The sequence below is a fragment of the Mastigoproctus giganteus genome, chromosome 11, assembly GCF_048544385.1.
Source record: "Mastigoproctus giganteus isolate SK-2022 chromosome 11, ASM4854438v1, whole genome shotgun sequence".
Taxonomy (NCBI): Eukaryota; Metazoa; Arthropoda; class Arachnida; order Uropygi; family Thelyphonidae; genus Mastigoproctus; species Mastigoproctus giganteus.
The window spans coordinates 147,927,791-147,944,181 of record NC_143585.1 but is presented as its reverse complement, the minus strand read 5'-3'; the positions used below and the strand labels follow the sequence as shown (position 1 = coordinate 147,944,181).

The 16,391-nt window shown below is 38.9% G+C and overlaps 1 protein-coding gene across 3 annotated transcripts in view; it reads left to right on the top strand.

Annotated features, from left to right (window-relative positions):
* LOC150078508 (rho GTPase-activating protein 39-like) overlaps positions 1-16,391 on the top strand; it is a 789,750-nt gene that overhangs the window by 668,585 nt on the left and 104,774 nt on the right. For all 3 annotated transcript variants that reach the window (XM_090385235.1, XM_090385234.1, XM_090385233.1), the window contains exon 14: positions 16,247-16,360. In XM_090385235.1, coding sequence (XP_090241361.1) covers positions 16,247-16,360 — 114 coding nt within the window. The remainder of the gene's footprint in view (positions 1-16,246; positions 16,361-16,391) is intronic.

The window sequence follows — 16,391 nt, the reverse complement described above, 5'->3', positions numbered from 1 at the left end:
GGTGTGATGTCAAAATTTGCAGATGATGTGATTGGTAGAGTCATTAATGATCAGTGCCAGGCAGCACCCTTTCAGGATGCTGAGAGAGAAGTGGCAGCTGTGTTTTATTGCTGCTTAATGCAAGGCCTTACACATGGGAAATGGTAACCTCCAAATAAATTATACACTTGGTGCTGTTGAATTAAAAGCAGTCGAGTAAGAAAGGAATCTGAGAGTTTAGATACAGGCAGATATGAAGTTTTCTGAACAATGCAAACAGATGGTTTATCAAATGTTATCCTGTTTGAGATAGAGAGATAATAATTCCACTCTATAAGGCAACTTAAGACCACAGTTGGAATACTGTCTTCAATATGGAGACCTCATCTGAAAAAAAGACATTGATCATCTCAAAAGGTCCAAAGGCGGGCGAATCGAGGGGTAAGATCGGCAAAAGGACAACCATCGGAGTTAAGATTCTGATTATGTGTGTGCTACAGAGTTGCCATACAGGCACCTCGGAGGAGAAATCATTGAGGTTTATAAGGCCCTCAGAGGAGAACTGAATACAAAAATTCTAATTATTTTTGGCATCCAGTTCCTTTGTAACCACTTCGTAGTATCCAATCAAATTGGCCAAACAAGATTTCCCATTAACAAACCCATGTTGTGTCTGAAGTATAATTGCGGCCTTGTCTAGATGATCTTACATTACTTCTTTTACTAGTGACTCAATTATTTTCCCTTGAATATATGTTAAACTAACAGGTCTGTAATTACTCATGTCACACTTTGATCTCCCTTTGTGAATTGGGATACATTTGCACATTTCCAGTCTGTGGGGACCTCCCCTGAATCCAAAGATGCTGTCATAGTTATGACTGAGGGATTCCTTACTTCCTTCGCTGCCTCCTGTAATATAACTGGATAGTCCCATCCACCTGAGTTGCCTCTCTTATGTTTAGCTTCAACAATTTCTCTTCCACTTTCCTCTCAGTTATTACAAAAATGTTCAGCGAAGGTAAAGAAAGCCAACACGAAAATGACGGATAACTTACGCAGAAAATTAGTTTCCCGATAAGGCATTCTAGCACTGCTCGCTCGGTAAACAGATGGTAGGTGTTATCGGTCTGGAGCAAAGTCGAGAATGATATATTGATTGACAGGTAGGCATGGCAAATGATGTGGTGATTGGTGCCGAACATAAACACATGATAACATCGGTTTAGTATCACTCAGAAGCACTAATGGTAACTTGCCCTAATGAACACTTTCCATAATGGGGAAAAAAGGTCAGGTTACCTCCACTTGAATCCCATGGGAGCTTGAACACCCTCCCGAAGTGGAGGGGGTAACCTAACCTTTTTTCTTTAGAATCACAGTCATATTTAGAAATACATTCATAAAAAAATAAATTTTTTTATGACTGTATTTTTATTTTCTTGTTCAATAATATGCCCTAATGGTGAAAAAAGGTCAGGTTACCTCCACTTCAATCCCATGGGAGCCTGAACCCTCCCAAAATGGAGGGGGGAAAACTAACCTTTTTTTCTTTAGAATCATGGGTGGAGTAGCACATAAATTGTTTATTAACAAAATATTAATTTTTTATTACTGTACTTTTATTTTTAAAGACACTCGTGCAGATACACATGCATCATAACGTCAATCAGCACCTAAATAGCTATTCACTATATATATATATTGTATAGTTTAAGTACAATTAGTAAAATATATTTCATATAGGATAAGCTGGTAGTTACTTAACCCTATAATAGCCATAACTGGTCCACGAGGTCAAACCTAGTAAAGGATGATCATTAATCAAAGCAAAAGTAAAAATAAAACAATTAATAAACATAATAATAATATATATCAAGTCAATTATAGGTAATAGGACACATTGAAAGGGACTTTATCGAGGGCTAATCCTCTCAATATGTCCCCTACAATTAACCCAGCTATCAGTTTCTGATATCATCTGCCTGTATAACACAGTCAAAAGGTAATTCATGCGATAAATGGATCAGGATGTAATTATATATTATATAATGCCAACCAATGACTACACAGTAGCTTGTCGTCTGTCACACCCACCACCAATCATTTCATCATTTGCCCCACCTACCTGTCAATCAATATATCCTTCTCGATTTCGGCTCCAGACCGATAACTCCTACCACCTGTTTACCGAGCGAGCAGTGCTAGAATGAGATGTCGGGAAACAAATTTTTCGCATAAGTTATCCGACGTTACTCGTTGTTCTCGTGTTGGCTTTCTTTACCATAGCCAAATATTTAGCTCCCTGTTAGAGTTTGATAAACATCCAGTATCCCCTTCCCTGAAGAATGTCTCGTGTGCGAATGTAGATGCAAAATACTAAAAATGCACATCAGTTTGTTAGCAAGCTCAGCAGGATCATCAACAGTCAACCCATCGATATCGAGTGGACCAATTTAATTCATACCCTTCCTTCTAGAGTTTACATAAGTAAAGAAGGCTTTACTGTTCCTCTTTGCATCCTTTGCCAAAGATTTCTCATAATTCGCCTTTGCTTGCCTGACCTCCTTTGTGACTTGATTACAGACTACTTTATATCTACCATAGGCTTCTGTTTCACCCAATAATTTATATACATCCCATGCATTTTTCTTCTCTGCCACGAGTCTCAATATTTCAACTGACATCTATTTAGGCCTCTGCCTTGAAGATTATTTCATAGTTGGTATGAAAAGCTTAGTAGCTTCTATGATTAATTTATTGAATGCTTCCCATTTAGAATGTGCTGTTGGCAACATCATCATTTGTCCCACTGTATAGAATTTAAAACTGTCTGGACAATTGTAGTCACCTTTACAAAAGCAAAAATCCCTCCCCTTGCCCTTGATGGTAATTACATTATCATTAGTATTAGCAGAGGCATGTGATGCAAGAAAACAAGCTTATATAGCATCAGCCAAAAAAAAAAAAAAACCTTCCCATTTACCCATCCATTCACTCCAAATAAATGCTTGTCTAGTTCTGCCTTGAACTTATTTAAGTTGTCGGCCTCCATTACAACAGATGGAAGTTTGTTCCAACTATCAACCACCAGCTGGCTAAAGGCAGATTTCCACACAATATATTCTAAATTTAGCTTTCCTCAATTTGAATTTATGTCCCCTCTGGTGAATAATCCGAGCAAGAGGAAGAATCCCATCAGCATTGACCTTGCTCAAACAATTCAACGCCTCATACACTTCAATCAGATAGCAATCCTTTGTTCCATTCACCAATCTCATTGCTCTTCTCTGTACTCTTTCCAGCAGCTCTCTGTCCTTCCTAAAATGAGACCTTCAGACCTGTATACAGTACTCAAGGTGTGGCCTGACCATTGCCTTATACAAAGGGATAATCACCTCCTTATCCCTACTAGCAAAATTTCTGTATATCATTGACAAGACACCATGAGCTACTCTTGCAGCCTATCTGCACTGCTCAGAAAACTTCATATCGGACTGCACAATTACCACCATGTCCTTTTAATTCTTCATTACCCTGAGTGTAGTACCACACGGTACGTTACTCTGGTGTTACTGCTACCCATATGCTGTACTTTACATTTGTTGATGTTAAACTTCCTCAGCCCATCTTCTCAACTTTTCTAGATCTTGTTGCAGTAGTGTACTGTCATTAACTACCCTGCCAACCTTCTTATCGTCTGCAAACTTGGACATTAACCCTTATATACCTTCATCAGTATCACTGATAAATACAGAAAACAACAATGGGCCCAACACCAACCCCTGGCGGATTCCACCAATAACATTAATCCACGAAGTGCATTGTCCACTGATTACCACTCTGTGTCTTCTCCCACTCAACCATCCCTTAATCCATAGCAGCAACTTGCATTTAATGCTATACATCTTTAAGTAAATCCCAAATCGATACACTGTGATCACTGCCACATAAAGGTTCTTTTATCTGCAGATTACATGAATAATCACTGCTGATAATCAGATCAAGAATATTACTCCCTCTTGTTCTCTCTCTCTAACATGCTGCTGTCGAAAATAGTCATCCAGTAAATTCACAAAAGTCTGGCTAGTCTGTGAGTGACCAATCCACAAATTCAATTTAATATCTGGAAAGTTAAAATCCCCCATTATAAGACATTTAGAATTAGTAGTAGCATATAATGCAAAAAAGAAAGCTTATATAACATCAGCTTTAAAAAAAACAAAAAAAAAAAAAAAAAACAATTTCCCATTCACCTATCCATATGCTCCAAACGTTTGTCCAGTTCTTCCTTGAATTTATTTCAAATATCAACTTCCACAATGACAGATGGAAATTTGTTTCAGCAATGAACCACTTAAGCAAATTTCTGTATATCTATTCTGCAACTGTCTTTCCTTAATTTGAATTTATTCCCCCTCAAGTGCTTAATCTGAGCAAGAGGAAAAATCCCATCAGTATTGAGCTTGCTCAAACCATTCAAAACCTTATACACCTCAATCAGATCACCTTGCCAGTACACAGTCTCCAGACACTGCAATTTGCAGAACTTAGTTGGTACATTACTCTGGGGTTACTGCTACCCATATGCAGTACTTTGGATTTGTCAATGTTGAACTTCAGTTACCACCTCTCAGTCCATCTGCCCAACTTTTTCAGATCCTATTGCAGCAGAGTACTGTCATTAACAACCTTGCAAATCTTTGTATCATTTACAAACTTGGATATTAAGTCTGTTATACATTCATCAATTCATTGATAAGTAAAGGTAGATGGTGCTAGTTTATAGTGGCTCCCTTTTTTTAATTTCTTTGTTTTCGCTGCATTAAATATTACAGTTTTCCCACATGTCTACAGGATTTATGTTAAAATCTAATAAGTAAAATATTGCAGCCCAGATGGTTGATATATTTTCGTAATTCACTATCAACACAATGAACAAACAGAAGTAACGTCAAATTACATCACTTCTATGTTGCAAAATCGTGACAAATTGGTTTTACTTCAGTCCGAAATTTAGTAGGTGCCACCGAAGATGGTTTCACATCAAAAATAACCATCTCGTTGTATCTTTTCTCTCCTTGCACCCAGACTTTACAGTTCAGACATTTATCTGGTCACTTACCTTTTGCATGTTATGTCTTTCTTGTTTAATATTTTTAACCAATTTTTAAAGATCTGGAAAATTCTTTTAGTCATCTCATTTCATTATTACTTACTGTATTATTATTATTATTATTATTATTATTATTATTATTATTATTAGTACTATTAGTTTTTCATTATATTTTAAGTTTATTTTCTTCTATCTTGTAATCCCCTCTAGCTGGTTCATTGGTTGTCCCAGGGCATGCTTCTCTCGTCAGCATAATTCTGATCATTATAGGTGGTATATCTGGACAGGGTTATGTCAGTCCATCACTTTGTCCAGTATGCTTCTGGACGAACCTTCGACCAGTGGTCTGTTTGTCTTTATGTTTCCTCTCTGTATTGTCTGAACTCCCAACTAATAGCTAATAAACAGAATTTTTATTTATATAGAAAACAACAGTGACCCAAACCCCGAGGGAATCCGCTAATAACATTAGTCCAAGATGAGCAATATCCATCGATTACCACTCTATGTCTTCTAATACTCAACCATCCTTTTATCCAAAGCAGGCACTTTCCCTTGAACCCATACTGCTCCAATCTGTGTGCCTTTTATGTGCAACAGTATCAAAAGCTTTCCTGAAATCCAGGTACGGTCATCCCTCGATTTTCATGGTTTTTTATTGTACGGTCAGGTATTTACTACCGAAATTTTAGATTTTGGATTGCACTGCGAGTTTCACTACTTGCGTGATTTTTATTTATGAAACTTCAAAAATAGTAATGAAGAGCAGATTTTGAAAATTTATGTTTTTTACATGGTTGAAGATTTCCTTGAAGGAGAAATACATTTCACCGTAATAACATAGAATCGCACAGAATTCCAGCTGACAGTATTATTGCAAATGCAATAAGATTGAATTTACTACCCAGTGACGGCACCTCCATAGCCAGGTGGGCAAAGCAGCAGTGTGTAGCACACGCTTCTTGATTAGACTGGGGTTCGAGCCCGTGACCACCAAATACGGAGGATGCGGAAAGGTCAGGGAATGACCACCGCATATCCTGGAGCAATATGGCCTTAGTTGATAATGCTACTAAAAACCAAATAACAAACAACAACTACCCAATGATAATTAAATTGCACTAACAGAAAAGCCCAATAAACCGGAAAATGCAAAATTGTTTTTATTGTTTTATGGTCGTGACCTCCAGAAATGTGCTTTAGAAAAATATCACAAAGCATTCAAAACTGATTCTTATAACCAATCATCATCATCATCAGCCATTTTCAATCCACTGCAGGATGAAGGCCTCTCCAGCAACCTTCCAGTTCCTTCTGTTTTGAGCACTGGCCATCCATTTACTACCCACAAACTCCTGAATTTCATCTTTCCATCTCCGCCTTTGTCTTCCAGGTTTTCTTCTAGCTCCTCTTGGGTACCATTCTGTTATTTTCTTAGTCCATCTGTCATCATGTCTTCGAGCTGTGTCCAGCCCAAGACCATTTTAGTTCTTTAGTTTTGATAAGAATGTCTTTTACTTGAGTTTTCTGCCTAATCCATGTTCTTATCTAACAGTCTGATTCCCAATATAATTCATTCCATTCTTCGCTGTGTAGTTCTCAGCTTCTCTTCCATTCTTTTGGTGAGTGCCCAAGTTTCACTTCCATAAGTCATGGTGGGGAGTATACATTTATCATTATTACAGCTAATAACTTGTTCTAGGTAAGTATATGACTCCACCTTTTCAATTACTGCTCCTTCAATCATTATTTCCCTTTCTGTGGAATACTTGTTCATCATTACTTTTGTTTTAGCCATATTCATCTTTAGTCCAAAATCCTTACTAACTGTGCATAACTGATTAAGATTTTCCTCTAATTCTTTGGGATCGTGGCTTATGACCACAATGTCATCTGCAAATCGTAAATGGTTTAGGTACTCTCCGTTCACATTGACTTCTTTTCTGCGAGTAGTCTAATCTTCTGAAAGCTTCCTCAAGGGCAGCAGTAAACAGCTTCGGAGATATTGTGCCTCCTTGTCGAACTCCTTTCTCAATTTTAAATTTCCTACTGTCTTTGTCTAGTCTAATAAAGGAGGTAGCATATATTTTCTTCAAAATCATAATATGTGGGGTATCTATGTTTGTCTTTCCAGTGCCTGAAACATTGTCTTATGCTGTATGGAGTCAAATGCCTTTTCATAATGCACAAATGCCAGGCATAATGGTCTTTTATATTCATTTGCTTTCTCCATTAGTTGCGATATTACGTGAAGGTGATCCATAGTTGAGAATCCTGTCCTAAAGCCAGCTTGCCCTTTCAGTTGATTCTCATCAAGTATTCTTTCTAATCTGTTGGTAATGACCCTTGTGAACAACTTGTAGATAATGCAATCTATAATTTCCAATTTCTGATTTATCTCCTTTCTTATGCAGCAAAACTATGATTGCATTATTACATTGCTTAGGCATCACACCTTTTCTAATGCACTTTGTGAAGAGCCTTGCCAGTTTTTGTGTTATGTCTCTTCCTCCCAATTTTAACAACTCTACAGTAACTTCATCTTCCCCCAGGGCTTTCTGATTCTTCATTTTCTTCAATGCATGTTCTATCTCATCAGGAAGAATATCGGATATGTCGTACGTGTTGCTAATTTGCAATCCATCTTCCCCACTGCCTGCATCATTCCCTCGCTCCTTGTATAATTCTCTATAGTAGTCTTCTGCTATTTGAATTATGCCTTCTCTGCTGTTTATAAGTACACCATCGCTATTCTTCAGTTTCAGTATCATTTGTCTTTCTGTATTACTGCTCATGGCTGCTAATTTAAATCCTTTGTTTTCCCTTAATGCTTGTTCTTGCTTATAACCTTGCTTATAAGTTAATGCTTATAATCAAACATAGCAACAACTGGTGGTGTGTTTGTCTGGTTATTTTTGAAACAACTTCCTCATTTGGGAACCCTCTTCATCGGTTATCCTATGTTAGCAGTTCAGACAATCTTTTTCTGGTTCACACACAATGTAAAGCATTTTAATCAGTAAACATTGCTTTTGCTGATTTAATATTTCTTGTCTATATAAAGTGTGTTTAATTAGTGCGTAAAATGAAAAAAGCTACAACAACAAAAAAATTTTTAATTTAGAGGAAAAATTAAAAATCGTTAAGGAGTTAGAAAATTGCAAAAAGGTTGTGACATTGGCCAAGAAATTTTATGCTGTATGTGAAATACAACATAAATGAATCTAGCATTCGACGAATTAGGGAAAATGCTGAGAAAATTAAAAGTTCAGTTATCTGTTCCACATCATTGGCTGCAAAAAGCACTACAAAAGTGAGAAATCCGTTAATAGAGAAAACTGAAAAATTATTTTCATGGATAGAAGAACTTAATCAAAAGAGAATGTCTCTTAGTTCAGATATTATTCACACCAAATTTTTAATCACTTACAAGAAGAAGCTGGTCCAGCCAATGCAGACGTCTTTCAGGCCAGTAAGGGTTGGATTGAAAATTTTAAAATACGGCAAAGTCTTCACGATCTATAAAATTAACGGGTGAAGCAGCCAGTGCAGATACGAAAGCTACTTCTTTGTATCCGAAAACTTTCAAGGATGTTATTGCGACTGAGGGCTATCTAGCAAGTCAAGTTTTAATGCTGATGAGACTGGCTTATTTTGGAAGCGTATGCCAAGCCGAACATTCATTTCAAAAGAAGAGAAAACCTCTCCAGGTTTCAAAGCTGCAAAAGATAGGTTAACACTTTTGTTATGGCAATGCAGAGGGTGACTTTAAGTGTAAACTGCTGCTAATTTATACGTCAGAAATCCTCGTGCTTTTAAAGGAATATCAAAAAGCTCCTTACAGTTCATTGGAAATTGAGCAAAAAAGCCTGGATGACAGCTAAAACCTTTGAGGATTGGTTTTTAAATTCCTTTTGCATTGAAACAAAAAAGATATTGCCTGAAGAAGAACATAGTATTCAAAATCTTGCTCATTCTTGACAATGTGCTCAGTAGGGCTTACAATACCAAGATTCCGGGATCCTGAATACCGGGTTCCCGGTAATTTTTTTCCGGTATTCAAATCCCAGTATTGATACAAAAATACCGGTTTTTCGGTACTAATTTAAAAAATAATTATCCATGATTTATTCACATAAAGGTAGCAATAACTCATTAATAACTGCTGAATTTGCAAATGAGGGATTGTTATACAGAGTGCAAATGCAATGGAAACCTGAAAATGTCATGAAACTGTAAGACAAAATTTTACAAATATATTTACAAATGTCTTAGTAAGTATAGTGTGTGTGTGGAAGTAAAGCACTTAAGGAATAACGAAAACATCATTACAGAAATATTTCCATTAGTGGGAGTAGGCTTGGTATTGCAATTAAGGAATATGGTGAACAGTGGTATGGCAGGTGCAGAAGCATTAAAATTAAAAGCTTCTGAACAATATTTCAATCTCTCTATTACACTGCTACTTGAGGATACGACACAGTGCATTTTGGGAAAGGGTGTCGGTATGGAGCAGTTCAAAGGTATTGTGAACAGGTGATCTTGAGGTAAAAGATGAAAGCGTTTCATTGTCTGGGAAAAATATTCTGTTTTTCCTGCCAAAAGAAGAAGAGAGTTTAAAGATTGCATATAAAAAAGTAGTACAGGGGGCAATTGTAACTTGCAATCAATTTAATAAATAAGGTGCCTGTATCAAAAGAGGGGTTTGTGGTTGTTGTTCGGAGGGATTGCAGACTTCCAGTGGTAGTTCTGGGTTCAGTTTGGGTCCAACTATATAGGGAAGGGTTCTGCTGGGCATGTTCCTGTGCTTGAAGTTAATTCGGAAGTTGAATAACAAGCCACTCAGACAGTGCCCTGGCTTCTACTACTACTGTGGTAATTTCCTTCAGTATTAACAGATAACTGCAGCAAAAGCCTCAGGCTTCCTTGCATCATAGCTAATAATAACTCTTCTCGAAATCCCAAAATAAGACAGTTTTGGAAGAGCTATATAGCAAAAATTCAGAGTTCAACTAAGAAGAGAGAGAGAGACATCACTGCACTCCGTGGAAGGAACCTGCAAAAAGGAATCCCACCATGAAAGAGAAGGAAGGTAAGTCCTCTGAACTGTGTTGTTTTGGAAATGGTACTTAAAGTGGGAGATTATTTTAGAGTAAGGTTGAAGTTGAAGAAACACGAGAAATAAGGAATTGTTTAGTATAGAGTTGGTTTATTTAATATACACGTAAGTTAGTTATAAACCAGTTATACAAATATATTAACAAAAAATCAGTAGCTTTCGGGACGCGTGTCCCTTTGTCAACTGACAAATTAAATACAAAATTAATACAATACAACGAGCTGAGTGAGTCACGTTAATCATGCGTCATTGTTGTTGCGCGGACGTGTGCTGCTTTCTACGCCACTGATCATCCAGCAATAAAACGGTTGTCTCCAGGATGGGATGTAGACGTATGCCTTTCTGGCGATTTAATGCCTTTGGATTGTTTACTATGTTGAGTGACTCTAGCCATAGGCGGTGGCGAGAGTGCCGTGAGTGGTCTACTATTTCAAAGTCGCGTTTGGGGTCAAGATCGTGGTTGGTGGCCCAAAAATGTTCCGCGACTGCGGACTGGTCAGTTTCAGCAAGCCGGATTGCTCTGTCGTGTTCCGTGAGGCGATCCTGGAGACGCCTTGATGTTTCTCCTATGTAGCAACTGTTACAGTCTCTACAGGTGATGCGATATACCACATTGCTGCGTAAGACAGGTGTGACAGGGGTCTTCACGCTGGAGACAAGTGAACGTAGGTTCCTGCAGGGTAATTGCACACATTTGATGTTGTAACTTCTAAGGGCCTTCGAGATCCGTCCTGACACGCCTGGATAATAGGGAATGTAGGCGGACGATATACCGACTTGGTTCGGTGGTCTTGGGTTGGATGTGAGTTCTTCTGCCTGTAATTGGCATCTGCTTAGTACATGGGATGGATAACCACATTTGGTTAGGTCCGCCTTCACACGGGAGATCTCGTTATGCCTAATTGTGTCGGTGCTGGAATGGCTCCAAGCCCTGGAGAACAGGGTGCGGGCAGTGCTATTGAGATGGCTTGGTGCGTGGCCGGACCTGTAGTTAGTGAATTGACCGCACCATATGGGTTTGCGGTATACTGAGGTCTCTAGATGTGGGCCTATGCGATGCACTAGGACGTCCAGGAATGTCGGACGATATACCGACTTGGTTCGGTGGTCTTGGGTTGGATGTGAGTTCTTCTGCCTGTAATTGGCATCTGCTTAATACATGGGATGGATAACCACATTTGGTTAGGTCCGCCTTCACACGGGAGATCTCGTTACGCCTAATTGTGTCGGTGCTGGAATGGCTCCAAGCCCTGGAGAATAGGGTGCAGGCAGTGCTATTGAGATGGCTTGGTGCGTGGCCGGACCTGTAGTTAGTGAATTGACCGCACCATATGGGTTTGCGGTATATTGAGGTCTCTAGATGTGGGCCTGTGCGATGCACTAGGACGTCCAGGAATGGAAGCGTACCGTTCACCTCTGATTCTATGGTAAACTTGATGAAATTAGATAGGGAGTTGAGGTATTCCAGCAGTGCAGTTTCAGAACCACGTGGTATTACGGTAAAAATATCGTCAACGTATCTACACCATGTTGTAATAGGTGTAGGTGGGTTCTGGTGTATCTGCTCCTCCAGATCTTCCATGGCGATGTTAGCTACTACGGAACTGACACGGGCACCCATAGCAGTGCCATGTACCTGCTGGTAGAGTGAAACCTCAAAAAGTGAAGATGCTGCTTGATAAGCATAGGTTGAGGGCGGTACAGATGTCATCAGTGGATAGTGATGTCCTGGATTGGAGGCTTAAGTTGTTCTCGAGGAGCCTTCTGGCGCAGTGCACGGCCTGTTGGACGGGAATTGAAGTGAATAAAGAAACCACATCAAATGATGCCATGACAGTGTTGTCAGGGATTGAAAGGTCCTTAATGAGGTGGACGAATTCACTGCTATTTTTAACGGTGTGCGATATATAAGAGGTGAGAGGAGGCGCGCGATATGTTTGGACAGTTCATACGTTGGGACACTGCAGCACGACACTATAGGTCTGACGGGAATACCCGGTTTGTGGATCTTTGGTAATCCATAGAATTGCGGTAGTTGGCAGCCAGTAGCACGTAGAAGACGCTGAGTTGTGGTCAAGATCTTCTTATCTTTAAACCATGTGTGGACAAGTTTATTGACATGTGTCTCTAGACGTTTCAAGACCTTAATGGGTGGATCAGATAGAGGTTCATATACGTTTGGGTCTAGTAGTAGGGTCAGGGCTTTCTCTCGGTAGGTTGATCTGTCCAAAACAACGGTCCGGCGCCCTTTATCCGCAGGAAGTACGACGATGGAGTTGTCTTTTCTTATAGATGATAGGGCGGCACGCTGACGATGGTTAAGGTTTGAGTAAGTTTTTCGAGTGCTGCAGAGGATTGCGGCAGTCCTGAAACGGATCTCGTTGGCAGTTTCTTCGGGAAACTGCCGACAAAGGGATAATCACCTCCTTTTCCCTACTAGCAGAATTCCTGTATATTATTGACAATGCCCCATGACTGCTCTAGCAGTCTATCTGCATTGCTCAGAAAACTTCATATCTGACCCCACAATTACTCCTAGATCATTTTTATTTTTTACCACCCTAAGTGTAGTACTACACAGTTGGTACATTTCTCTGGGGTTACTTTTACCTATATGCAGTATTTGCATTTGTCAATTTTAAACTTCAGTTGCCACTTCTCATCCTATTTCCCCAACTTTGCTAGACCTTGTTACAGTAGCACACTGCCATTACTGTCATTAACAACCTTGCCCCAACCTTATTACCATCTGCATACTTGGACATAAAGTCTGATATACCTTTATCAATATCATTGATAAATATACAAAACAACAGTGGACCGAACACTGTGGGACTCAACTAATAACATTAGTCCACGAAGAGCAGCGCCCATTGATTACTACTATCTGTCATCTCCCACTCAACCACCCTTTTATCCATTGTAGCAACTTGTCCTTAATACCAACTGCTCCAGTTTATACAGTAGTGTTCCATGCGCAACAGTATCAAAAGCTTTCCTTTAATTCAAGTATATGATATAAAAATTATTTTTTGCATCCAGTTCCTTTGTAACCACATTATATTATTCAATCAAATTTATCGGACAAGACTTTCCCTTAACAAGCCCATGCTGTGTCTTAATTATTACTGCAGTCTTGTCTAGATGATCCGGCAGTTCTTCTTTAACCAGTGACTCCATTATTTTTCCCCAGAATAGAAGTTAAACTAACAGGTCTGTAATTACTCATATCAACTTTTGATCCCCCTTCGTGAATTGGGAATAAATTTCCACATCTCCAGTTCGTGGGGACTTTCCCTGAGTCCATGAATACTCTCATAATTATGGCTAAGGGTTTGCTTACTTCCTTTGCTGCCCTCTTTAATATAACTGGATAGATACGTCCACCCCCAGGTGCCTTTCTAATGTTTAACTTCAACAGTTTCTCTTCCACTTTGCTCCCGGTTATTTCAAAATCATTAAGCACCCTATTAGAGTTTAAAAAGCTTCTGTCCTTCACTTCCCTAAAGAATTCCTCATGTTATGCTAGATATAAGCTGGTCTGTAACCAAGTCACAAAGCAGGTTAGGCAGGCAAAGGCAGATTGCGAGAAATCTTTGGCAAATTATGCAAAGAAAAACAACAAAGAGTTCTTTGCTCTCGTAAACTCTAGAAGGAAGGGGATGAATCAGATTGGCCCACTGGATATTGATGCTTCAACTGTTGATGATCCTGCTCGGGTAGCTAACAAACTAAATGAGTATTTTGCATCTACATTCACACACGAGGAGTTATTCAGGAGGTTAATACCAGAGATGAGTTAAACTCTGGCAGTGAGCTAGATGATTTTGTAATAACTGAGAGGAAATTTGAGGAGAAATTGTTAGAGATAAACATAAAAAAGGCACCCGGGGTGGATGGGATCTATCCAGTTATATTAAAGGAGGCAGCAAACCCTTAGCCATAATTATGAGAGCTTCTTTGGACTCAGAGGATGTACCAATGGACTGGAGATATGCAAATGTGACCTCAATTCACAAAGGAGGATCAAAGGGTGACTAGTAATATAGACCTGTTAATTTAAATTCTGTTCCAGGGAAATTAATGGAGGCACTGGTTAAAGAAGCACTGCAGGATCTCCTAGACAAGACTTCATTTATAGCTTGGACACAGCATGATTTTGTTAAGGGGACATCTTGTCGGACCAACTTGATTGGATACTATGATGTGGTCACAAGGGAACTGGATGCAGGGAATAACTTTGATATCATATATTTCGATCTTAGCTTTTGATACTGTTGCACATGGAAGACTGCTACACAAATTGGAGCAGTGTGACATTGGAGGCAAATTTCTGCTATGGATAAAGGGATGGTTGAGTGGGAGAAGACAGAGAGTGTAATCAATGGACACTGCTGTTTGTGGACTAATGTTATTAGTGGAGTCGCTCAGGGTTCAGTGTTGGGTCCATTGTTGTTTTCTGTATTTATTAATGAGGCCATTAATAAATGTTTTCTGTATTTATTAATGAGATATCAGGCTTAATGTCCAAATTTGCAGACAATACGAAGGTTGGCAGGGTTGTTAATCACACTAATGACAGTACGCTGCTGCAACAATATCTAGAAAAGTTGAGCAGATGGGCTGAGAGGTGGCAACTGAAGTTTAACAGGTACAAATGTAAAGTACTGCATATAGGGAAGCAGTAACCGCAGAGTAACGTATCAACTGTGTCGTACTATACTCACAGTGGTAGAAAATGCAAAGGCCCTGGGGGTAATTGTGCAGGCATATATGACGTTTTCTGATCAGTGCAGATGGTCTGCTGCAAGAGTAGCTAGCTTATAGTGTCTTGTCAATGATATATAGGAATTTTTCTAGCAGGGATAAGGAGTGATTATCCCCTTGTATAAGGCAATGTTGAGGCCACACCTTGAATAATGTATACAGGTCTAGAGGCCTCATTTGAGGAAGGATGTAGAGCTGCTGGAGCAAGTGCAGAGAAGGGCAACAAGATTACTGAATGGAACAAAGGGTTGCTCTTATGAAAAAGCCATAAATTTTGCAAATTACAGTGTCTGGAGATGGGGCAGCTGCGTGGTGTTCTGATTGAGGTGTATAAAGTCTTGAATGGTTTCAGCATGCCCAATGCTGATCAGATTCTTTCTCTTGCTCAGAATAGTCACCTGAAAGGGTATGAATTCAAATTGAGGAAAGATAAAAGATAATTGTAGGATAGATGTGCAGAAGTGTGCCTTTAGCCAGCATGTGGTTGATTGCTGGAAGAAATTTCCATCTGTCGTTGTAGAAGTTGATAGCTTAAACAGATTCAAGGCAGAACTAGACAAACATTTGGATCGAGTGGATGGGTGAAATTAGATTTTTTTTTTTTTTCGTGTGATGCTATATAATCTTGCTTTCTTGCATCATATGCCTTTACTAATGCTAATGTGTGAATGTAGATGCAAAATACTCATTCAATTTGTCAGCTATCTCAGCAGGATCATCAAGTTGAACCATCAATATCCAGTGGACCAAAATGATTCATCCCCATTCTTCTAGAGGTTATATAAATAATGAAGTTCTTGTTGGATTTCTTTGCATCCCCTGCTAGATTTCTCGTAATCTGCCTTCGCTTGCCTAAGCTCCTTTGTGACTTGTTTTTTCTGGTTTTTTTTGTGTGACATAAAAGAAATTATAGGGCTATGTAGAACTGTGGTTCAGTGACCTTTAATCACATATTTTCTTGTAAATGGGTGCTATTTCTGCCCCCCTTTCCCAACACTGCAGCATATTAAAATGCCTTATTCTATTAAAATTATCAAAAATTTTAAAACTATACTGGTTATTGGCAGGGGTACTATTTCTGCCCCCCTCTCCCCACAACAGTGGAATTATTTCAATGCTGCAGCATATTAAAATGCCTTATTCTATTAAAATTATCAAAAATGTATAAAACTATATTGGTTATTAGCATGAACTGCAAATAAAGACGCTTGATTTTTTCATAAATTTTAAAAATCATATATGTATTAAGCAGGAGTTTTTTGCAGGTGAAAATTAGTCATTATGCTACTGCTTCTGCAAAAAGACTAGAAAGAATTGTCCAGAAGAGTACAAACAAAGGTTTGAAGAAACCAACATTAGAGGACATTGATCAATCAAGAGTAAGTCTTTTTAAAATAATTTTTCTCATTT